At 45.3% G+C, this 25032-nt stretch overlaps 1 protein-coding gene across 2 annotated transcripts in view; it reads left to right on the top strand.

The window, feature by feature from the left end:
- Positions 1 to 25032, top strand: part of PTPRN (protein tyrosine phosphatase receptor type N) — a 178062-nt gene that overhangs the window by 99816 nt on the left and 53214 nt on the right. For both annotated transcript variants that reach the window (XM_082262054.1, XM_082262053.1), the window contains 2 exons: positions 2813 to 2892; positions 14282 to 14346. In XM_082262054.1, the coding sequence (XP_082118180.1) occupies positions 2813 to 2892; positions 14282 to 14346 (145 nt within the window). The remainder of the gene's footprint in view (positions 1 to 2812; positions 2893 to 14281; positions 14347 to 25032) is intronic.

Here is a 25032-nt window from a genome sequence, read left to right as displayed (position 1 = left end):
TGGAGACCACTGCTCCAGACCATCAGAACGCAGAGTTCCCACCAAGAACAAATAAATTAAAAACAGCATTTTTCCAGCAACCTGATCTCCACAGTATCATATTTAGCAAAGGCAGTATAAGGAATCGTAAGCTGCCAATAACACTTATTTAGTGTTAAGGCAAATAGACTGTGCACTTTGCAAAGTGCAGTTGCTCCAGAGCTTAGTAAATGAGTAGACGCTCTGCTGACTTCCATCATCCAATCATGGGCAAGCAAAAATGCATTTTTTTTTTTGTTTTCCTTGCATGTGATTAAGTATTGTTTGCAAAGTAAAGCCTTACCTCCTTTGCTCAGCTCTGGAGCAACTGCACTTTCAGTCTGCAACTGCACTTTACAAAGCACACAGTCTATTTGCTTTTAGTAAATCTAACCCAATGGCTCAGGTGAGGCACAAACAGAGTGCCCTAAAATGCAATACTTCCTAGGACAGGAATACAGGGGAAATCTTCCAACGGGAACTATTAATCCTGTGACAACTGTCTAAAAGGGAGTTTCTCTCACTTTAGAGCAGGGGTCTCCAGCCTTTTTAGACAAAGGGTCAATGTACTGTCCTCCAGGGGGGCCGGCTGTGGTCAGTGGGAGTAAAAAAATTGCATAACGCTTGTGGTCAATAGGAGGTGGAATTGTACACCATAATGGGTATTAGTGACAGGAAGAATGCCATATCATTGGTGTCAGTGGAAGGAATAGTGCTCCATCATTGGTGTCAATCGAAGGTATAGGGTCCCATCATGGGTGTCAGTGGGAGGAATAGTGTCCCATCATTGGTATCAGTGGGCAGAATAGTGTCCCATCATTGGTATCAGCTGGAGGAATAGTGTCTCATCATTGGTGTCAGCTGGAGGAATAGTGTCCCATCATTGGTGTCAGCTGGAGGAATAGTGTCCCATCATTGGTGTCAGCTGGAGGAATAGTGTCCCATCATTGGTGTCAGCTGGAGGAATAGTGCCTCATCATCGGTATTAGTGGGAGAAATAGTGTCTCATTGTTAATGTCAGTGGAAGGAATACTGCTTCATTATTGGTATCGGTGGGAGGAATAGTGTCCCACCATTGGTGTCAGTGGGAGGAATAATGCCTCATCATTGGTCTCAGTTGGGGGAATAGTGCCCCATCATTGGTGTCAGTTGGGGGAATAGTACCCCATCATTGGTGTTAGTGGAAGGAATAGTGCCCCATCATTGGTGTCAGTTGGGGGAATAGTACCCCATCATTGGTGTCAGTGGGAGGAATAGTGCCCCATCATTGGTGTCAGTTGGGGGAATAGTGTCCCACCATTGGTGTTAGTGGAAGGAATAGTGCCCCATCATTGGTGTCAGTTGGGGGAATAGTGCCCCATCATTGGTGTTAGTGGAAGGAATAGTGCCCCATCATTGGTGTCAGTTGGAGGAATAGTGTCCCACCATTGGTGTTGGTGGAAGGAATAGTGCCTCATCATTGGTGCCAGTTGGAGGAATAGTGCCCCATCATTGGTGTCAGTTGGGGGAATAGTGTCCCATCATTGGTGTTAGTGGAAGGAATAATGCCTCATCATTGGTCTCAGTTGGGGGAATAGTGCCCCATCATTGGTGTCAGTTGGGGGAATAGTGTCCCATCATTGGTGTTAGTGGAAGGAATAATGCCTCATCGTTGGTATCAGTGGGAGGAATAGTGCCCCATCATTGGTGTCAGTTGGGGCATAGTGCCCCATCATTGGTGTCAGTGGAAGGAATAGTGCCCTATCATTGGTGTCAGTTGGGGGAATAGTGCCCTATCATTGGTGTCAGTTGAGGGAATAATGCCCCATCATTGGTGTCAGTTGGGGGAATAGTGTCCCACCATTGGTGTTAGTGGAAGGAATAGTGCCTCATCATTGGTGCCAGTTGGAGGAATAGTGCCCCATCATTGGTGTCAGTGGAAGGAATAGTGCCCTATCATTGGTGTCAGTTGGGGAATAGTGCCCCATCATTGGTGTCAGTTAGAGGAATAGTGCCCCATCATTGGTGTCACTTGGAGGAATAGTGTCCCATCAATGGTGTCAGTTGGGGAATAGTGCCCCATCATTGGTGTCAGTTAGAGGAATAGTGCCCCATCAATGGTGTCAGTTGAGGGAATAGTGTCACATCAATGGTGTCAGTTAGGGGAATAGTGCTCTATTGCTGCTATCAGTGGAAGGAATAGAGCCCCATCGTTGGTGTCAGTGGAAGAAGTAGTGCCTCATCATTATTAACAGTGAAGGAAATCACGTTTCAGCATTTATATCTGTGGGAAGAATCCCTAAGGGCCGGACAAAGGCATGCAAAAGGCCGCATTCGACCGGCAAGCTGCATTTTAGAGACCACTGATAAAGAGCAATTTCCTCTCACTGCTGACACAGATGGCAAAAAGAAAAGCTGGTGGGGTTTTATCCCTTCCCTACTCTATCCAAAATGAAAAAATTCGACTTTAGGAAATTGGAAATCATAAACTCCTGTTAAACATTGAACTAAAAATTACCGTCAAGTCTTTATGAAGCTAAATATTTGACTAAATTACAGAAACTGGCAGATCTGTGCAGGACAGGCGCCAGTACATCCAATAGGCAGGTGCTATTTGTTCTGCAAGCTTGGCATTTTAATGCATTCAGACGTGACCTTTACAGTGTTATTTCTCCCATCATCGTGTATTCATAAAGGTCTGTTGGCCCATTTTGTTAATATTTCAGAACTGAAACCGATATAATGAAGTTCTTAATTGAAGTCGACCTTCTGTTGATGAGTCCCATATTACTCAAACATTTTGTTTCCCTTGCAGCGTGGCTGGATCTGGCGTGACTTTCCGGATCCGAAAAAACCACCAAAATTTGACCTTGGCGGACGTAGCAAACCGTGCAGGTAGGTGATAGTATTTGATGGAAAGAACCACAAAACTGTAATTGTGACTATACGCACTCCAACAAAGGTCGTGCAACTGTTTTGAGCATTGGGTTTGACCTTGTTGAGAAGACACCTGAAATCGGTGCATGGCCTCCCTAAATTGTATGGCCAGCGAAAACATTTTCTCATAGTTTTGAATAGTGATGAGCTGAATTTCCCTGGGTTTGGTTCGGCAAGGGTTTCAAAGAAGTTTGGCTGCCGAACCCAAACCCCATTGAAACCTATAGGAGCCAAATCTGTCAAATTACAAATGCCCATTTTCTGGGCTAATAGGCAAGGGGTTGTCACAAAATAGCATTGGGGGGATACAGTATCTCACAAAAGTGAGTACACCCCTCACATTTTTTTAAATATTTTATTATATCTTTTCATGTGACAACACTGAAGAAATGACACTTTGCTACAATGTAAAGTAGTGAGTGTACAGCTTGTATAACAGTGTAAATTTGCTGTCCCCTCCAAATAACTCAACACACAGCCATTAATGTCTAAACCGCTGGTAACAAAAGTGAGTACACCCCTAAGTGAAAACGTCCAAATTGGGCCCAATTAGCCATTTTACTTTCCTGGTGTCATGTGACTCATTAGTGTTACAAGGTCTCAGGTGTGAATGGGGAACAGGTGTGTTAACCACTTAAGCCCCGGAAGATTTTACCCCCTTCCTGACCAGGGCTTATTTTGCGATTCGGCACTGCGTGACTTTAACGGACAATTGCGCGGTCGTGCGATGCTGTACCTAAACGAATTTGGTGTTCTTTTTTTTCCCACAAACAGAGCTTTCTTTTGGTGCTATTTGATCACCTGTGCGATTTTTTGATCATGCGCTATAAACAAAAAAAGAGCGTCAATTTTGCAAAAATAACAATATTTTTCACATTTTTTTATATGAAATTCCCCAAAAAAAAAATGTAAAAATCAGATTTTTTTAACATTTTAGGCCAATTTTTTTTTTTACCATATTTTTGGTAAAAAAAAAATCGCAAAAAGCGTATTTTGATTGGTTTACGCAAAAGTTATTGCGTTTACTAACAAAGGGAAAGATTTTTGTCATTTTTGTTGTTTTTTTTTTTTTTTAACGCGTAATGGCGGCGATCTGCGATTTTTTTTGCGGGACTGCGACATTGGGGCGGACAGATCGGACCCTTGACTGACATTTTTGACACTTTTGGGGTTACCAGTGATATTACTACAGTAATCAGTGCTATACATATGCACTGTTACTGTAAAAATGACACTGGCAGTGAAGGAGTTAACTGTATTGCAGAGGGAGGGGTTAAGTGTGTCCCAGGGGCGTGCTTCTAACTGTGATTGGCTGTGGCTGTGTGTGAAAGAACAGTGATCAACGGTCCTACATAGTAGAACCATTTGATCATCATTCTTACACAGGGAGAACTGACAGACGGCTTTGTTTACACTAGCCGCCTGCCGGTCCCGCTGTCACGGACGATCGCGAGTGCCCGGCGGACATCGGGTGCGCCGGGCATACGCGCGGGGGGGGGCTCCGTGACCGAGCAGGGGCGCGCCTCCGGCGACGCGCACTCGCTCCCCACACCCTTACAGGCTAGCAACGCATCCCTACGTCGCTCTGCCTGTGAGGGGATGACTGCCGACGTAAATAGTCGTGCGGCAGTCGGCAAGTGGTTACATTTGGTGTTATCGCTCTCACTCTCTCATACTGGTCACTGGAAGTTCAACATGGCACCTCATGGCAAAGAATTCTCTGAGGATCTAAAAAAAAAAGATTTGTTGCTCTACATAAAGATGGCCTAGGCTATAAGAAGATTGCCAAGACCCCGAAACTGAGCTGCAGTACGGTGGCCAAGACCAAACAGCGGTTTACCAGGACAGGTTCCACTCAGAACAGGCCTTGCCATGGTCAACCAAAGAAGTTGAGTGCACGTGCTCAGCATCATATCCAGAGGTTGTCTTAGGGAAATAGTCAAAGAAAAATGGATGTGGACTTTAATGGCACATAAAAGAGAAACAATATGTAAAATCAATACATTTTATTCCAAAAAATATTTAGGTTAAAAAAGGGGAGAGGAGGAAGGGTCCCCAACACATATATCGTATAAACAACATATATATGTACTTTTACAAATGCAGACTCATGTAAAAACGAGATTTAACAGGATTGTACAGACTAATGCCAACTACCACTATATGTTTTCTTTGACAATTTAAAATGGACGAGGCACTGTCTACTTACTTTTGATGTCCCTGGCTACCGCCCCAGTGAGACATTAGCAATTTTGCTCATGTCTTTGGGAAATAGAGGTATGAGTGCTGCCAGATTTTCTGCAGAGGTTGAAGGGGTGGGGGGGTCAGCCTGTCAGTGCTCAGACCATACGCCGCACACTGCATCAAATTGGTCTGCATGACTGTCGTCCCAGAAGGAAGCCTCTTCTAAAGATGATGTATAAGAAACCTGCAAAACAGTTTGCTGAAGACAAGCAGACTAAGGACATGGATTACTGGAACCATGTCCTGTGGTCTGATGAGACCAAGATAAACTTATTTGGTCAAGCGTGTGTGGCAGCAACCAGGTGAGGAGTACAAAGACAAGTGTGTCTTGCCTACAGTCAAGCATGGTGGTGGGAGTGTCATGGTCTGGGGCTGACTGAGTGCTGCTGGCACTGGGGAACTACAGTTCATTGAGGAAACCATGAATGCCAACATGTACTGTGATATACTGAAGCAGAGCATGATCCCCTCCCTTCAGAGACTGGGCCACGGGGCAGTATTTCAACATGATAACGACCCCAAACACACCTCCAAGGTGACCACTGCTTTGCTAAAGAAGCTGAGGGTAAAGGTGATGGACTGACCAAGCATGTCTCCAGACTTAAACCCTACTGAGCATCTGTGGGACATCTTCAAACAGAAGGTGGAGGAGCGCAAGGTCTCTAACATCCACCAGCTCTGTGATGTCGTCATGGAGGAGTGGAAGAGGACTCCAGTGGCAACCTGTGAAGCTCTGGTGAACTCCATGCCCAAGAGGGTTAAGGCAGTGCTGGAAAATAATAGTGGCCACACAAAATATTGACACTTTGGGCCCAATATGGACATTTTCTCTTGTTTTGTTGCCAGCGGTTTAGACATTAATGGCTGTGTGTTGAATTATTTCGAGGGGACAGTAAATTTACACTGTTATACAAGCTGTACACTCACTACTTTACATTGTAGCAAAGTGTCATTTCTTCAGTAATGTCACATGAAAAGATATACATTTTTACAAAAATGTGAGGTATGTGCTAATTTTTGTGAGATACTGTATGTACCAATGCAGAATTAAAAAAAAAAAAATGGTCCCCCAAAATGAATAGCAGACCCTAATGGTCTATTATGTATTGTAGAGGAACTCTGAAGAGGTCTATGAAGTTTTCTTTGACGGCTTTTTTCTTTGTCTTTTTTTGCTTTGTAAATATCATTTTTACTGTAGCACATCCTACAGAAAGAAACAATTGCATAAAATCTCCCCCAAAATACATACGAGACCCTTTGTAACTGGTATGCATTTAGGGGGGACTTCATGCAAAGTAACGAAAAAAAAAATGCACAATGTCCCCCTGAAAATCTATACATCCTTAGCCAGAGCATGCAGCGTGAGGGAAGATCAGTGTACACCACCCCTTTTCCCCCTCTTGAACCATGACAGATAAGAGCAGAAGATCCCGGGAGCCGCACATCACAACAAGACCTGCTGTGTGTATGCAAGTGGCAGTCTCAGCCTGGACCCCCCATGACTAAGCTCCAGTGGGCGGAGTGAATTACGTTAGGGGTGTGGCCTGGTGGGGGTCTAGGCTGAGTCTTCCACTTGTATACACACAGCAGGTCTTGTTCTGATGTGCGGCTCCCAGGATCTTCTGCTCTTATCTGTCATTGTTTGGAGCATAGGTGGACTCCTTCCCAGCAAGCACTTACAGCAGCAGGCACAGGACTACACTTCCTAGGAGCCTGAGTGGCTCACATACATACCATGAGTCCTCTTGAACCATACCAGGCCTTATGCCCTCAACAGGGCTTATCAGAATCTGGAAGCCCACATTAATAAAAAAAAGTCCTTTTTAAAAAAAAAAAAATGTTCCCATGTTAAATTTAATGTCAATCACAATCCCCGCCAACGATGGAGAGAAAAAAAACTAGACAACCCAGTGCACACTACATGGTAACACTAGCTGAATGATGACTCCCTAAATTGTCATCGGCTATAAAAAGAAAGGGGTGGGATAGAGGGGACATTATCATCCAGATATGACCATGGCTCCATTTCTCAGCCATTTTCTTACTTGGCCAGGAATTCCTGGTCATGTAAGTGAATGGGCAAGGTGACATCAGTGGTTGGTAGGGACGCAGCGGGTGAAGGCAGCTGCTGCTTCCTTGACAACCATTGACAGCCAGGATAGTGGTGACATCATTGCCCAAAAATGGCCTTGCTTAGCCAATTGATGTAACCCGCTCCACTCCCTGCTCTTTTGCTTATGTAGCCGGAGATTCCTGGCCATGTTAGTGAATGGGCCGGGTTATGTCAGCGGTTGGTAGGGATACAGCAGGTGCAAGCAGGCGCTGCTTCCTTAACAACCATAGACAGCCAGGATAGTGGTGACATCAAATATGGCCATACTTAGTACACTGATGTATTACGCTCCATTCCATATCCATCTGCTATATGTGGCCGGAGATTCCGATGCTGTTGCTGGTGCTGGAAGCCGCTGCTTCCTTAACAACCTTTGACAGCCAGAGTAGTGGTGACATCATTGCCCAAATATGGCTATACTTAGTACACTGATATAGCCCGCTCCTTTCTTTGTCCATCTGCTATATGTGGCCGGAGATTCTCCTGCTACTGCCAGAAGCCGCTGCTTCCTTAACAACCATTGACAGCCAGAGTAGTGGTGACATCATTGCCCAAATATCGCCATACAACCTTTGACAGCCAGAGTAGTGGTGACATCATTGCCCAAATATGGTCATACTTAGTACACTGATGTAGCCCGCTCCTTTCTTTGTCCATCTGCTTTATGTGGCCGGAGGTTCCGCTGCTGCTGCCAGAAGCCGCTGCTTCCTTAACAACCATTGACAGCCAGAGTAGTGGTGACATCATTGCCAAATATCACCATACAACCTTTGACAGCCAGAGTAGTGGTGACATCATTGCCCAAATATGGTCATACTTAGTACACTGATGTGTCCATCTGCTATTTGTGGCCGGAGATTCGGCTGCTGCTGCTGGAAGCCGCTGCTTCCTTAACAACCATTGACAGCCAGAGTAGTGGTGACATCATTGCCCAAATATCGCCATATTAAGTAATGGATGTAGCCCGCTCCATTCTATATTAATTTGCTTACGTGGCGGGAGATTCCTGGACATATAAGTAAATTGGCCGGGTGACATCAGTAGTTGGTAAGGATGCAGCAGCTGCAAGCGTTGGCTGCTTTCTATAACAACCACTGACAGCCGGAAACTGTCACATTCGTCCATGCAGCATACTCTAACTAATATTCGGACAGAGCACTAAGCACGACTATAATCAACAGGGCAGGAAGTGTGAGTTTTTGGAAAGCAGTAAAATCCTCACAGGGGTAAATCCTTCACACACTATTCAAAACTGGGGAAACAGTTCTTATAAAAGAACATACTATTAACAATTATATGAAAAGGTACAGAATTCTGCAGTACCCCACATTGGTCACAAGGTGGCACTGCTACAGGCTAGCTTTATATGAGACAATTAGATGTGTAAATGGTACTGACAAAGCTGGGTGGTATAATAGATCTTGTTAATACTATTAATAACTCCCAAGTATTGATCCTGAATAAATTCCAATCAGGATAAACACATTTGAAACATCTACATATAGATTAGATGCTGTTAATTCAGTTGTTTTTTTAAGATGTGACACTCAATTAGGCTTATTGGCATCATAAATGTTTAATTGTTGAACTTGTGAATTTGTAATTAGCCTTTAAAGGAAACGTGTAAGCTTTCATTGCTGGCTGACCTTTCCGAAAAATTCTTGTTAACCGGCTCCCATACTGATCCAGCAACCTCGCCACCATACCTCCCAGTTAGGGATGGGCGAACGGTCCGGCCCGAGCATGAGTTTGGAACGAACATTTGCCTGTTCAGTCGTTCGATGAACACCCTGCAATACACTGAGTACTGCACAGTGCATTCTGCGCCCTGATTGGGGAAAGCTTTTCCCAATCAGGGCACAGTGTAAGCTGGTTGTTAAGGATGAGTTATCAGCTGTCAGTGGATTTCCCTGCTGACAGCTGAATAAAAAAAAAAAAAGGGCCAAAAAAAAAAACAGTGTGGGGTCCCCCCCCAGTCCACACCAGACCCACCCCTCAGGTCTGGTATGGATTTGGAGGGGGATCCCACGCCAAAATAGAAAAAAAAATAGGCATGGGGTCCCCCCAAAATCCATACCAGACCCTTAACCGGGCATGCAACCTGGCAGGTTGAACGAGCGCCCCCCGAACCATACCAGGCCACATGCCCTCAACAACATGGGGGGGGGGGTGCTTTGGGGCAGGGCGGGCTCTGCCACTGGTCGGCAGGTGGGGGCTGATTGGAATCTGGAAGCCCCCTTTAACAAGGAGGCACCAAGATCCTGGCCCCTCCCCCCTATGTGAATGGGTATCGGGTACATAGTACCCCTACCCATTAACTGAAAAAGTGTACAAAAGTAATAACTACACGAGACAGTTTTGACAAATCCTTTATTAAAAAATAAAAAAAATAGTGTCCCTTGATGTAAATCCATCATCAATCACGGCACCTGCTGACCCGAAAAATAGAAAAAAATAAAAACGCTCTCGTCTCCTGGGAGGGCTCCCGCTGTATGCCCCCTCTGAACTTTGACATTTCTTATATAGGCAAGGGGTGGGGCCACCCGGCTACATCACTCAGTGGCAGCGCCCCCTTCTGACATCATGATATGTTGAGGGCATGTGGCCTGGTAGAATTCAGGGGGGGGGGAAGAATGCTTGCTCGCCCCCCCCCCCTTTCCTGATCTGGTGTAAAAGGTTCTGGTATGGATTTTTGGGGGAGATGCGGATGCCCCCATGCTGTTTTAATTTTGGCGTGGGGTTCCCCTTAAAATCCCTACCAGACCCAAAGGGCCTAGTATAGGCTGGGGAGGGGGAACCCCACGCCAAAATTAAAAAACTAAAAATCGGCCAATTACTTGGGTATAAGCTTTCAAAATGGGCAGTTTTGAGTTTTCCTGTTCGGCTCCCATATATGTTAATGGGGTTAGGTCCATGACCGCTGCAGCAAGTTGATGATTCAGCATTCATTGCCATGTTGTACCCTGCAGATTATCTATAATACAGCAACTGGCAAGAAGTGTCCACTCTTCGGTTCTCAGTAACACCATGGGAGTGTAGAATTCAGCCTCCTGCTCCGGGTTCCAGGAGCTCCTACCTACAGGATCACTGGGTTCGGGTCCAGGCCAAGCTGTTGGAGGAGACTCTCAGCCTCACCTCGGAGCAGGAACCAGCGGCACTGAACTGGTTCAGCAGGGGACCTCTCAGGCACTTTGGTCCCCCCCCCCTCCCTTCTCTGCATCTGACATTTACCCCACCACTGAAGATGAGAGGTAGGGAGAGACTTCCAGGGCTGTTTTCTCTGCTCCTTCTGATGCATCAGCCGTAACAGTCATTGTGCGAGGAGTGCAAAATGGCCACACCTCCGGTCCCACCCAACACCTCCTGCTGCACGGGTAGAAGCTGGGAAAGGGGACCCGCAGAAGGCAAAGGCAAGGGGAATGCCACAGACAGCCCCCCTCTCTTGCTGGCATGTTCCTCAGAATCATCTACGGAGGCGGGTCAGGGGAAACCAGGAATGCTGGGCGGGCTCTCAATGCAGTCCTTAGCAACCGATGACGTCATCAGTTGGAAGGATGCAGGCAGGGAGCCCTGTTTGCATGTTTAATAGGCACAAGACCAGCACTGTAATTAAAAAAAAAAAGCTTAAGGTGCAGTAAAGAATGTTATGTTTAGCTGCCTTACCTAGTTGTGCTCTTGCTGCAGCACCCCCGAGTACTCCTTGCGGCACACCAGTGTGCCGCAGCACCCCAGTTGAAAAACCCTACTCTAAGTTGCTCCAGGTCGCAGTCACACTTATGTCTCCTCCACCTACAATGCAGGTTTAATAGCCCTGCATTGTACACAGGGGCGCTGAAGGACTGTCCACAGCCCAGAGCTTCAGGGAGAAGAGGACAGCGCCAGGGTTCCCCTAGATGCAACAAACTATTAACCTCTTCTTTTTATTCCAAGCCCAGGGTTGGGATTTAAAGGCAGGGAGATGCACACACCCTGATTAGGTTTTGACTTGCTCAGCAGATAGTACATGGAGCCTATCAGGTACAGTGCCTTGAAAAAGTATTCATACCCCTTGAAATTTTCCACATTTTATCATGTTATAACTAAAAAAGTAAATGTATTATATTGGGATTTTATGTGATAGACCGACACAAAGTGGCACATAATTGTGAAGTGGAAGGAAAATGATAAATGGTTTTCAACATTTTTTACAAATAAATATGTGAAAAGTGTGGTGTGCATTTGTATTCAACACTTTGTAGAACCCTTTCACTGCAATTACAGCTGCAAGTCTTTTTGGGATGTCTCTACCAGCTTTGCACATCTAGAGACGGACATTTCTGCCCATTCTTCTTTGCAAAATATCTCAAGCTCTGTCAGATTGGATGGAGAACATCTGTGAACAGCAATTTTCAAGTCTTGCCACAGATTCTCAATTGGATTTAGGTCTTGACTTTGACTGGGCCATTCTAACACATGAATATGCTTTAACCTAAACCATTCCATTGTAGCTCTGGCTGTATCTTTAGGGTCGTTGCTAGAAGGTGAAACTCCGCCACAGTCTCAAGTCTTTTGCAGACTCTTAACAGGTTTTCTTCTAAGATTGCCCTGTATTTGGCTCCATCCATCTTCCCATCAACTCTGACCAGCTTCCCTGTCCCTGCTAAAGAAAAGCATCCCCACAACATGATGCTGCCACCACCATGTTTCACAGTGGGGATGGTGTTCAGGGTGATGTGCAGTGTTAGTTTTCCACCACACATAGCATTTTGCTTTTAGGCCAAAAAGTTGAATTTTGGTCTCATCTGACCAGAGTACCCTCTTCCACACGTTTGCTGTGTCCCCAACATGGCTTCTCACAAACTGTAAACAGGACTTCTTATGGCTTTCTTTCACCAATGGCTTTCTTCTTCCCACTCTTCCATAAAGGGAAGATTTGTGGAGTGCCGACTAATAGTTGTTCTGTTGACAGATTCTCCCACCTGAGCTGTGGATCTCTGCAGCTCCTCCAGAGTTACCATGGGCCTCTTGGCTGCCTCTCTGATGAATGCTCTTCTTGCCCGGTCTGTCAGTTTAGGTGGACGGCCATGTCTTGGTAGGTTTGCAGTTGTGCCATACTCTTTCCATTTTCCGATGATGGATTGAACAGCGCTCCGTGAGAGGTTCAAAGCTTGGGATATTTTTTATAACCTAACCCTGCTTTAACCTTCTCCACAACTTTATCCCTGACCTGTCTGGTGTGTTCCTTGGCCTTAATGAGGCTGTTTGTTCACCAAGGCTCTCCAACAAACCTCTGAGGGCTTCACAGAACAGCTGTATTTATACTGAGATTAAATTACACACAGATGGTCTCTATTTACTAATTAGGGGACTTCTAGATTAGATATTAGCTAGGGGTATCAGAGTAAAGGGGGGTGGATACAAATGCACGCCACACTTTTCAGATATTCATTTGTAAAAAAGATTGAAAACTATTTATTATTTCCTTCCATTTCACAATTATGTGCCACTTTGTGTCGGTCTATCATATAAAATTCCAATAAAATACATTTACGTTTTTGGCTGTAGCATGACAAAATGAATACTTTTTTAACCACTTAACGACTGCCCGCAGCAGTTTTACTCCGACAGGTCGGCTCTGTCCCGGGAAACAACGTACCTGTATGTCACTTCACGGGACCGCTAGCGCGCTCCCATTCGCCACAGAGATAGTTGATCAGCAGGTCCAGCGGCGGCGATGGGCGCCGGGCACCCGCGATTCCTCCCCGTGGAGACAGAATGGCAGTCTGCCATTGTAAACACGACAGACCACTGTTCTGTCAGTTATGAACAGGGATCCTGTGTTCCTCCTATTTAGGAACACAGGTCTCTGTGTTCATGCAGAAAGCCCATCCCCCCACAGTTAGAAAGCACCCTCTAGGGACATTTAACCCTTTCATCGCCCCTGGGTTAACCCCTTCCCTGCCAGTGTCATTATTACAGTAACAGTGCATATTTTTAGCACTGATTACTGTAGTAATGTCACTGCCCCCCCCCCCCCCCCCAAAAGTGTAAAAAATGTCAGTTAGGGGTCCGATCTGTCTGCCGCAATGTTGCAGTCCAGCTAAAAATCGCTGATCGCCGCCATTACTAGTAAAAAAATAAATAAATAAAAATGACATAAATCTTTCCCCTAGTTTGTAGACACAATAACTTTTGCGCAAACCAATCAAAATACACTTATTAGGATTTTTTTTACCAAAAATATGTAGCAGAATACAAATTGGCCTAAAATGATAAAAAAATGTATTATTAAATTTTTTTTATTGGGAATGTTATATAACAGATTGTAAAAAATATTGTTTTTTTTTTTTTTTCAGAACTGTCGCTCTTTTTTTTTTGTTTATAGTACAAAAAAAAAAAATGGCACAGGTGATCAAATACCACCAAAAGAAAGCTCTATTTGTGGGAAAAAAAAGACATCCATTTTATTTGGGTACAGCGTCGCACGACCGCGCAATTGTCAGTTAAAATAACGCAGAGCCGAATCACAAAAAAATGATCTGATCATTAAGGGGGAAAATCCTTCCGGTCCAGAAGTGGTTAAGGCTCTGTATGATGCTGTACAACGAACGTGCTGATAGTAGGAGAGAACAGATTGACAGAGAGATGAGCTCACTTGTCTGCTGCTTCTCTTTTCACTGTCCAGTCACAGGCTGGAGGAGAGACAAGAACTTTACTTGTCACTGAATGGCATCAGAAAAAAAAAAATCAGGCCAGTTACCCTGCCAGATGGGGCTGGGCTGTGTGGCAGAGCTGTGTAAATCTTAGGACAGGATAATGGACAGAAATACAAATTCTTTGACAGGTAGGACAGATTCTGTATATGTACTTAGCTTTTTGCCTGGAGCTCAGCTGTAATCAGGAGTTGCAGCATCAAACATCAATGAGTGTCACATAAAGCTGACAATTTAGTAGTCACCACCAGGTCATTGTTTTATCCCACATCCCTAAATCACTTTCTTTACCTTTCAGTGGCTCTGAAGTCAGACCTACAAACCGAGACGGGTGTTAAAATTGTGCAGACAGGAACCGGACAGGTGAGGGTGACCGAAGTTTACATTATTTCTGCCTAACATCCTGGTGCTTTTCGTGTCAAACATTTTTCTATTTGTCGTGTATAAATAATAAACACCATGCTGAAAATGCCTCCTGTTGCAAATTCTGAGTGCTCCTGCTGCCTGCATTATAATATATATATATATACACTATATTGTCAAAAGTATTGGGACGCCTGCCTTTACACACACATGAAATTTAATGGCATCCCAGTCTTAGTCCGTAGGGTTTAATATTGAGTTGGCCCACCCTTTGCAGCTATAACAGCTTCAACTCCTCTGGGAAGGCTGTCCACAAGGTTTAGGAGTGTGTCTATGGGAATGTTTGACCATTCTTCCAGAAGTGCATTTGTGAGGTCAGGGACTGATGTTGGAGAGAAGGCCTGGCTCACAGCGTCCACTCTAATTCATCCCGATGTAGAGGGCTGCATTGGGTTTGGGACCCAATGCAAATCTTGCAGGTGCGGGCGGTTTTACCTCTGCTGCGGGCGGGAGACAATTTTGCGGAGACCCGCAGGTACCCGCGGGGAACGGTGCAAATTGGTGTAACGTATTTTCTGGCCTATAAGACGACTTTTTTTATAATAAAAAAGATACCCCAAAAATCGGGGGTCGTCTTATACGCCAGGTACTGTAGCTTCGGCTAGTTACAGAACATCCCTATTAAAAATGTTAGCCCGCTGGATGTGTATACAGTAAGCTTTGGCTACTTACAGAACGTCCCTGTGCTGTAATACTCTATGTACCGTGCTGAGCCAATCACGGCAAGCGGTGTATTCTATTAATGCATACAAAGCCTGCTCAAAGAGTCAGAAAGGCGGGCTTATACAACCTTTGCCAATCCGAGCAGGCTTTGTATGCAATAATAGAATACACCGCTTGCCGTGATTGGCTCAGCGCAGTACATAGAGTATTTCAGCTCAGGGACGTTCTGTAAGTAGCCAAAGCTTGCTGTATACACATCCAGTGGGCTAAACTATTAATAATAGAGAAGTTCTGTATGTAGCAGAAGCTACAGTACATATTAGGGCACATCCAGCGGGCTAAAGTATTTAATAGGGACGTGGTGGCTCCACTGATGTTATGAAATGGTGTTGCCTCAGAAGAGGGGGTAGTCTTATATGGCGAGTAAAGGTTAAAACCGCGGAAGTGGACACAAACATTGCAGATGTGGGCGGTCCTGGTCATACATTCAGCGGGCGTGGGTTTAATAAAACAGTCCCATGCAGGCCTCTATTCCAAAGGTGTTCTATCGGGTTGAGGTCAGGACTCTGTGCAGGCCAGTCAAGTTCCTCCACCCCAAACTTGCTCATCCATGTCTTTATGGACCTTGCTTTGTGCACTGGTGTGCAGTCATGTTGGAACAGGAAGGGGCCATCCCCAAACTCCTCCCACAAAGTTGGGAGCATGAAATTGTCCAAAATGTCTTGGTATGCTGATGCCTTAAGAGTTCCCTTCACTAAAACTAAGGGGCCAAGCCCAACCCCTGACATACAACCCCAACCCATAATCCCCCCTCCACCAAATGATTTGGACCAGTGCACAAATCAAGGTCCAAAAAAAACATGGATGAGCAAGTTTGGGGTGGAGGAACTTGACTGGTCAGGTGTGGTGTTATTTTTTCAGGGGTTGGGCTTAGTTCCAGTGAAGGAAAATCTTAAGGCATCAGCATACCAAGACATTTTGGACAATTTCATGCTCCCAACTTTGTGGGAACAGTTTGGGGATGGCCCCTTCCTGTTCCAACATGGCTGCACACCAGTGCACAAAGCAAGGTCCATAAAGACATGGATGAGCGAGTTTGGGGTGGAGGGACTTGACTGGTCTGCACAGAGTCCTGACCTCAACCCAGTAGAACACCTTTGGGATGAATTAGAGTGGACACTGTAAGCCAGTCCTTCTCTCCAACATCAGTGCCTGACCTCACAAATGTGCTTCTGGAAGAATGGTCAAACATTCCCATAGACACACTCCTAAACCTTGTGGACAGCCTTCCCAGAAGAGTTGAAGCTGTTATAGCTGCAAAGGGTGGGCCAACTCAATATTGAACCCTACGGACTAATGCCTCGTACACACGCAGCGATTATCGGCCGAACGATCGTCCGACTTTTGTCCAGAGTGGTGTTTTGTTGGTTGGAATGTGCCTAGACTGCACATGAATTTTCTCGGCCAACAAAAATCTACTTCAGAAGTGATGTCATGTTCTGGTTTACTTTCCCTGTGTTTTTTCTTCTCTGAGCATGCCCAGTCTTGCTCATCAGATTTTTGTCTGCTGAAATCTGTACTGACTGACGGAAAATCGGCCGTTCTGGTGACGGCCAACAAAAATTTTATAGCCTGCACACCAGATTTTATTCGGCCGAAAAGTCTGAGTCGGTTGTCGAAAGCATCATACTAACAAGCCGAAAATCGGCCGATCGGACGTTGGCCGAAAATTCCCAGCCAATAATCGATGCGTGTGTACGAGGAATAAGACTGGGATGCCATTAAAGTTCATGTGTGTGTAAAGGCGGGTGTCCTAATACTTTTGGTAATATAGTGTATATATATATACTGATCAGCCATAACTTTATGACCACCCACTAAATACTGAGCAGGTCCCCCTTTTTGCTCCCAAAACATCCCTGACCCGTTGAGGTATGGACGCCACCAGCCCTATGAAGGTATGCTGTGGTTTCTGGCACCAAACCATCAGTAGCAGATCCTTTAAGTCCGGTAAGTTGCAATTTGGGTCCTCCATGGGTTTTTCCAGCACATCCCACATATGAATGATTGGAGTCCACACCTCAAACTTATTGTGTTTCTCCAACCATTTCGGAATCATTTTTGCAGTGTGACAGGGGACATTATCCTGCAAAAAAAAAAAAAAAGGCCACTGCCACAGGGAATACTGTTTCCATGAAGGGGTGTACTTGGTCACTAACAATGTTTAGGTAGGTGGTACCTGTCAAAGTAACATCCACATGAATAAAGGACCCAAGGCTTCCCTGCAGAACATTGCACTGCCCCCACCTGCTTGCCTTCTTCCTATACTGCATCCTGGTGCCATCTCTTCCCCAGGTAAGTGACGCACACACACCAGGCCATCCACATGATGAAAAAGAAAATGTGATTCATCAGACCAGGCCACCTTCTTCCATTGCTCTGTGGGTCATTTCTGATGCTCAAGTACTCATTGTAGGGGCTTTTGGCTGTGGACACCCTGACCGGTCTCCAGCTACACAGCCCCATAGACCACCAACTGCGATACCCATTTTTTTGTGCTTTCAAAATATCAACTTCATGGACAACATGTTTACTGGCTGCTCAATATATCCCACCCGCTTTCAGATGCCTTTGTAATAGGATAATCAATGCTTTGCACTTTACCTTTCAGTGGTCATAAAGTTATGGCTGATTGGTGTATTGGTGATTGGTGCCCAGTCACAAGGCGTTCACTTCCACTCGTTCTCAGACACTCAGTGATTTTACTATTACTTAACCGCTTGCCGACCGCCGCACGACTATTTACTGCGGCGGTCAGCCCCTCACAGGCAGAGCGATGTAGTACTATGTCGCTAGCCTGTGAGGGTCTAGGGAGCGAGCGCGCGCCCCCGGATGCGCGCTCCCGCGCAGTCACGGACCCCCCCCCCGCGCGTGTGACCGGTGGACACGATGTCCGCCAGTCACTCGGCGATCGTTGGCGCAGAGGGAGAAAGGCAGGCTGCTGATGTAAACAAGCCGCCTGTCATTCTCCCCTGTGTAGAAATAGTGATTATACGGTTCTACTATGTAGGACCGCTGATCACTGTTCCTACACCTCAAGCCACAGCCAATCACAGTTAGAATCACGCCCCTAGGGACACACACAACCCCTCCCTCTAAAAAAAAGTTAACCCCTTCACTGCCAGTGTAATTTTACAGTAACAGTGCATATGTATAGCACTGATTACTGTAGAAATGTCACTGATAACCCCAAAAGTGTCAAAAATGTCAGTCAAGGGTCCGATCTGTCCGCGGCAATGTCGCAGTACCGCAAAAAAAATCGCAGATCGCCACCATTACGCGTTAAAAAAAAAACAACAAAAATGACAAAATCTTTCCCTTTGTTAGTAAACGCGATAACTTTTGCGCAAACCAATCAAAATACACTTTTTGCAATTTCTTTTACCAAACATAGGTAGCAGAAAACAAATTGGCCGAAAATGTTAAAAAATTTTGATTTTTACATTTTTTTGGGGGGGAATTTCATATAAAAAAATGTGAAAAATATTGTTATTTTTGCAAAATTGACGCTCTTTTTTTGTTTATAGCGCATGATCAAAAAATCGCAGAGGTGATCAAATACCACCAAAAGAAAGCTCTGTTTGTGGGAAAAAAAGGACATCAAATTCGTTTAGGTACAGCGCCGCACGACCGCGCAATCGTCCGTTAAATTCACGCAGTGCCGAATCGCAAAAAACCCCCTGGTCAGGAAGGGGGGTAAAATCTTCCGAGGCTTAAGTGGTTAAAACTTGTCGCAATCAGGCGTATGCAAAATTATAATTGAGGCTTGACTCAAACTATGTGTAAAAAAAAAAAAAAATCCATACCCCACCCTGCGCTAGACATTGGGTGCCTAAACCCACTCGGGGGGCAGGACTAAACTGTGCAATACTTACCTCTGCTCTTATGGTCTAAGGTACTGGCTCCTCCTCGACTTCTTTTGTTTTCTGGGTTACGGCGATTTTGTTGGACCATTGCAGGATGGTGTAACTCCCACGCAGGAGTACAGTCATCATGGCACAGAGGAACTGTGCCAGATTATAAACTGAGCTGCGCATGCACAGCTCAGTGTCCATTCCTCCGATAACTGCATATTGGCAGGTATTTTATTGCAGAAGAGACATGGCATGTCTGCTCGCAGTTTTTTTTTTTTTTTAAGGCTGGACTTCTGTTTTAGGGCCACTCGCCTGTTACTACAGTACCCTTTACCATTCAGATCTTTATTACTCAATATGGGTAAGAAAAAACAGGATCAGTCAGTCACCGGTCATCACAAATAGCCAATTACCCCTGCTATAGGCAGTTTTTTTCAGGATCTGATATTACAGTGAGGGAACTGAAAAGGACCATGCCCCCGAGTCATTTACATCCAAATTTTACTAATCTTATCTATTTACATATATTGTATCTACTATATAGGCAAAAATATGTGCACCTTACCATCACAGCTACACTATATTGTCAAAAGTATTGGGACGCCTGCCTTTACACACACATGAACTTTAATGACATCCCAGTCTTAGTCTGTAGGGTTCAATATTGAGTTGGCCCACCCTTTGCAGCTATAACAGCTTCAGCTCTTCTGGGAAAGCTGTCCACAAGGTTTAGGAGTGTCTATGGGAATGTTTGACCATTCTTCCAGAAGTGCATTTGTGAGGTCAGGCACTGATGTTGGAGAGAAGGCCTGGCTCACACTGTCCGCTCTAATTCATCCCAAAGGTGTTCTATCGGAAGAACAGTCAAACATTCCCTTAGGGCTCTTTCATACACACTGTCCGTCAGACGGACTCCGTTTACCAATTAAGCATTGTTTATATGCCACAGCCTACCTGAGCATTGTTGCTGACCATGTCCATCCCTTTAGTGCACTTTGTATGGCTAAATTCGCACTGCACCCGCAGTAAAGTCGCACATGACCCTTTTTCTGAGCCGCGTCAAGATCGGATCACACAGTGGTTCACACTTGTGCGATCCGATCCTGTGTGAACTGTAAGATCGGACTGTGATATGCGATCAAACTGGGGGTGTTGTTAACATTACATTGACACCCCCAGCGTATCGCATATGGCAGTGTGAACTGCCATATGCGAATTCGCAGCCGGTTCCCGCATCGCATAAGTGTGAACCGAGTCTTATGACTACAGTGTCCCCATCTTCTGATGGCTCCTTCCAGCAGGATAATGCACCATGTCACAAAGCTCCAATCATCTCTCCACTGTCTTCATCTCATGTCACTATGGAGCAAAATCTCTGAGGAATGTTTCCAACACCTTGTTGAATCTATGCCACAAATTATTAGGGCAGTTCTGAAGGCAAAAAGGGGTCCAACCCGGTACTAGCAAGGTGTACCTAATAAAGTGGCCGGTGAGTGTATATACAGACATTTTAGACAATTAGGCACTTTCAACTTCATAGCAGTAGTTGGGGGGGGGGGGGCACTTTTTTTGTTCCAGATTGACTGTGCTCCTTTGTACAAAGCCAGCTCCATAAGGACATGGTTTGAGGAGTTTGGGGTGGAGGAACATGAGTGGCCTGTACAGAGCCCTGACCTCAATCCTATTGAAAACCTTTGGGATGACTTGGAATGCCAATTGTGAGCCAGGTCTTCTCATCCAACATCAGAATCTCACCAAGAAAATATCCTCCACACCATTACACCACCACCACCAGCCTGAACCAGTGATACAAGGCAGGATGGATCCATGCTTTCATGTTGTTTACTCCACATTCTGACGCTCCCATCTGAATGTCACAGCTGAAATCGGCACTCATCAGACCAGGCAACGTTTTTCCAATCTTCTATTGTCCAATTTTGGTGATCCTGTGCAAATTGTAGCCTCAGTTTCCTGTTTTTAGCTGACAGGAGTGGCACCAGGTGTAGTCTTCTGCTGCTGTGGTCCATCTGCTTCAAGGTTTGATGTGTCATGCGTTCAGAGATGGTATTCTGCATACCTTAATCATAACCAGTCTGCTCATTCTCCTTTGACCTCTGACATCAACAAGGCATTTTCCTCCACACAACTGCCGCTCACTGGATATTTTCTCTTTTTCGGACCATTCTCTGTAAACCTGAGAGATGGTTGTGTGTGAAACTCCCAGTAGATCAGCAGCTTTTGAAATACTCAGACAAGCCCTCTGGCACCAACAACCATGCCACGTTCAAAGTCACTTAAATCCCCTTTCTTCCCCATTCTGATGCTCTTTTTGAACTTCAGCAAGTCGTCTTCACCAGGTTAGATGCCTAAATGCGTTGAGTTGCTGCCATGTGATTGGCTGTTTAGCAATTTGTGTTACCAAGCGATTGAACAGGTGTACCTAATAAAGTGACCAGTACCCTTCACTGGAAACACCTGAACCCAATCATTTAAAGAGGGAGGGGGGGGGGCACATACTTTTAGCCATATAATAGATGTGAAGTTCTGGTCTCCACATAGGATTTGGACATCTGGTCATTATGATTCCAACACTGCTATTTCTGTTAACCATGAAGTGCCCTTTGCTGCCAGCTTCATATATAGTTTTGTACAATTTTAGTGTATATGGGGGGTGTTCCTACAGATAATGAAATGTTCTCACTAGAAAGCCAGCCACAAATACCTGCCATTTGCAAGCAATTGAAGCATCTTTATTGTAGGGTTGGAAAATATTCATTGGGGGCTTAGTGAATCAATTCAAAAGAAAAATGTAACATCATTAAGCCATAAAGCACAAGCCATCAGGGTACTTGATGTGTCAGTTCCAGAGCGACAACTGGCAATTTGTAAGACTCTGAAAAGGTATTCTTAGAATTTTTGAATTATGCAAGCTCACCTATAAATATTTTTTCTCTTTCGTTCATTGATGGACACAGCTCCTGATTCCTCTTAACTATTGGGTTATACTGCCCCCTACAGGAGTAGGACACTAGGCAGGAAAAAGCTTGACTTCACCTATGGGCAGTCCCAGGGGGTATACTCCCACTCTCAGCTATAGGCACACTTTTGTTCTGCATAGTCAGGAATAAGGACCTAGTTCCTAGCTGGGATCACTGGACCTGGTAATTTTTAAGTTTTAAATGGAATTTTTTCCTATCTTTGTTATTTTGTTCCTGTGGGAATCTACAATCAATTGGGCGATGGACTGGATAATCTAGGTCCAGAGGGTCCCCCCAGTCTGGGCAGCGAGTGCCTGCAGACCGCAGCTCTGTGCTAGGTCGGCCACGACATAGCCCCACTGGACGGGGGCTGGCCTGTGAGTTAAATGTCTTTTGAGGACGCACACGACTTGGTCTCAGCCTGAGTCACAGGGTTTCTCCTGGCCAACAGCACCTACATTACGGTGGAGCGTTGGTCTGTCCGGAGTTACATAGTTACATAGTTACATAGTTAGTAAGGTTGAAAAAAGACATCAGTCCATCCAGTTCAACCTATGATGTGTGTGTGTGTTTAATTTTAATCGTACATTGTATACCCCTGTATGTTGTGGTCTTTAAGGTGTCCATCTACTAGTTTTTTGAAACTATCGATGCTCCCTGCTGATACGACTGCTTGTGGAAGAGAATTCCACATCCTTACTGCTCTTACAGTGAAGAACCCCTTACGCACTTTAAGGTTAAACCGCCTTTCCTCTAGTTTTAGTGAGTGGCCACGTGTCTTATTGTACCTCCTTTCTCTGAATAGTTTGTTCCTTATGCTCGGGTCACTAGTACAGTATTTGTACATTGATATCATATCCCCCCTCAATCGTCTTTTCTCCAGAGAGAAAAGGTTCAGTGCTTGTAGTCTTTCCTCATAGCTGATGTCCTCCATTCCCCTAATTATTTTTGTTGCCCTTCTCTGGACTTTCTCCAGTTCCAGCACATCCTTCCTGAGGACCGGTGCCCAGAACTGGACAGCATACTCCAGATGTGGCCGGACCAGAGTCTTGTAGAGCGGGAGAATAATCTCTTTATTTCTGGAGTGAATCCCCTTTTTTATACATCCCAGTATTCTGTTGGCTTTGCTTGCGGCGGCTTGGCATTGCATGCCACTGCCAAGCTTGTTGTCTACCAGTACCCCCAGGTCCTTTTCCATCCTAGACTCTCCCAGAGGTTCCCCCCCTAGTGAGTAGCTTGCTTTCTGGTTTCTGGCACCCAGGTGCATTACTTTACATTTATCAACATTAAACCTCATCTGCCATGTAGTTGCCCACCCCGTTATTTTGTTCAGGTCTGCTTGCAAGGTTTCCACATCCTGCATAGAAGATATTGGCATGCCTAATTTAGTATCATCTGCAAATACTGAGATTGTACTAGATATCCCCTCCTCTAGATCATTTATGAATAAATTAAACAGGATTGGTCCCAGGACAGAACCCTGGGGGACCCCACTTTCCACACCCGCCCAATCCGAGTACTCCCCATTAATCACCACCCTCTGTACTCTCCCCTGGAGCCAGTTCTCTATCCAGGTACTCACCTTATGGTCCATACCTACCTTCCTTAGTTTGTACAGTAATCGTTTGTGGGGAACGGTGTCAAAGGCCTTTGCAAAGTCCAGATACACCACATCCACAGGCTTACCTTTATCTAGGTGGCTGCTCACTTCATCGTAGAAGGTTAATAGATTGGTTTGGCAAGAACGATTTTTCATGAATCCATGCTGATTACTACTTATAATACCAGTTTCATTACTAAAGTCTTGTATGTGGTCCCTTAACATCCCCTCCAAAATTTTGCAGACTACTGATGTTAGGCTGACCGGCCTATAGTTACCCGGGATATATCTCGGCCCCTTCTTAAATATTGGTACCACGTTGGCTTTTTTCCAATCAGCTGGCACCATACCCGTCTGTAAACTATCCTTAAAGATCAAGAATAATGGTCTGGCAATCACCTGGCTGAGCTCATTAAGAACCCTCGGGTGCAAGCCATCCGGTCCCGGGGATTTATTTATGTTAAGTTTCTCTAGTTTAGCTCTAAGTCTATCTTCTGTTAACCATGGCGGCACTTTCTGAGGTGTATTATTGGCCTTACAAGCTGGGTTCGTGTAGCCCCCCGATTCTTTTGTGAAGACTGAAGAGAAGAAATTATTTAACACTTCCGCCTTTTCTCTGTCCTCAGTGGCCATATTTCCCTTATCATCTTTTACGGGGCCAATGTGTTCTGGCCTCGCTTTCTTACTGTTTATATACTTAAAGAACTTCTTAGGGTTCTTTTTACTCTCCTCCGCTATATGTCTCTCGTGTTCTATTTTAGCCGCCCTGATTTAGTCTTTACATTTCTTATTACACTCTTGGTAATTACAATACCATGTTCTTGGTATTGTAATTAGCTGTCCCCCCTCTACTCCTGGAGGGTTTTGGGGTGGACATGGGCCCCTCCCTGGGATGGTGGGAACCCCGGGTTCCCCTCCTAACCCCAGTCCCTCTAAAATTTCAGTGGTCTCTCACTCTCTCTGGTGCATACCTTTCTTCAGGGTGTCTGACATTTGGTTTCTTTGGTGTAGGCTCCGTTGCTGCCCTGTGATCCTAATGTGGTGCTTTCAGCTCTACAAAAGCCTCCCTTTAAAAATATTCGGGAGGTTTCCCTGCTTGCGCTGCCCCAGAAGGTGGCCTTTTTTGGTGGCCATCACCTCTGCATGCAGGGTGTCGGAACTGGCAGCGTTATCCTGTCGTTAACCTTATTGGTAAATCACAAGGATAAGGTGGTGCTTCGCCCCTGTCTGTCATTCCTTCCTAAGGCGGTCTCTGACTGTCATTTGAATGAAGACATTGTGTTGCCTTCCCGGTGTCCCAGGCAAAACATCCAAAGGAAATTGCCTTGCATGCCCTGGATGTGGTCCGGGCAATTAGGGTGTACCTGGCACCTACGGAGTCTTTTAGGAAGTCAGGCTCTCTATTTGTGCCCATGGACAGACCTCATAAAGGGTTGTCCGCTTCTTCTGCGACCATTTCCAGATGGATCAG

This window comes from Pelophylax lessonae (assembly GCF_965119305.1).
Source record: "Pelophylax lessonae genome assembly, chromosome: 6".
Lineage (NCBI taxonomy): Eukaryota > Metazoa > Chordata > Amphibia > Anura > Ranidae > Pelophylax > Pelophylax lessonae.
The sequence above is the reverse complement of the archived record's forward strand: the minus strand, read 5'-3'. Positions and strand labels throughout refer to the sequence as shown.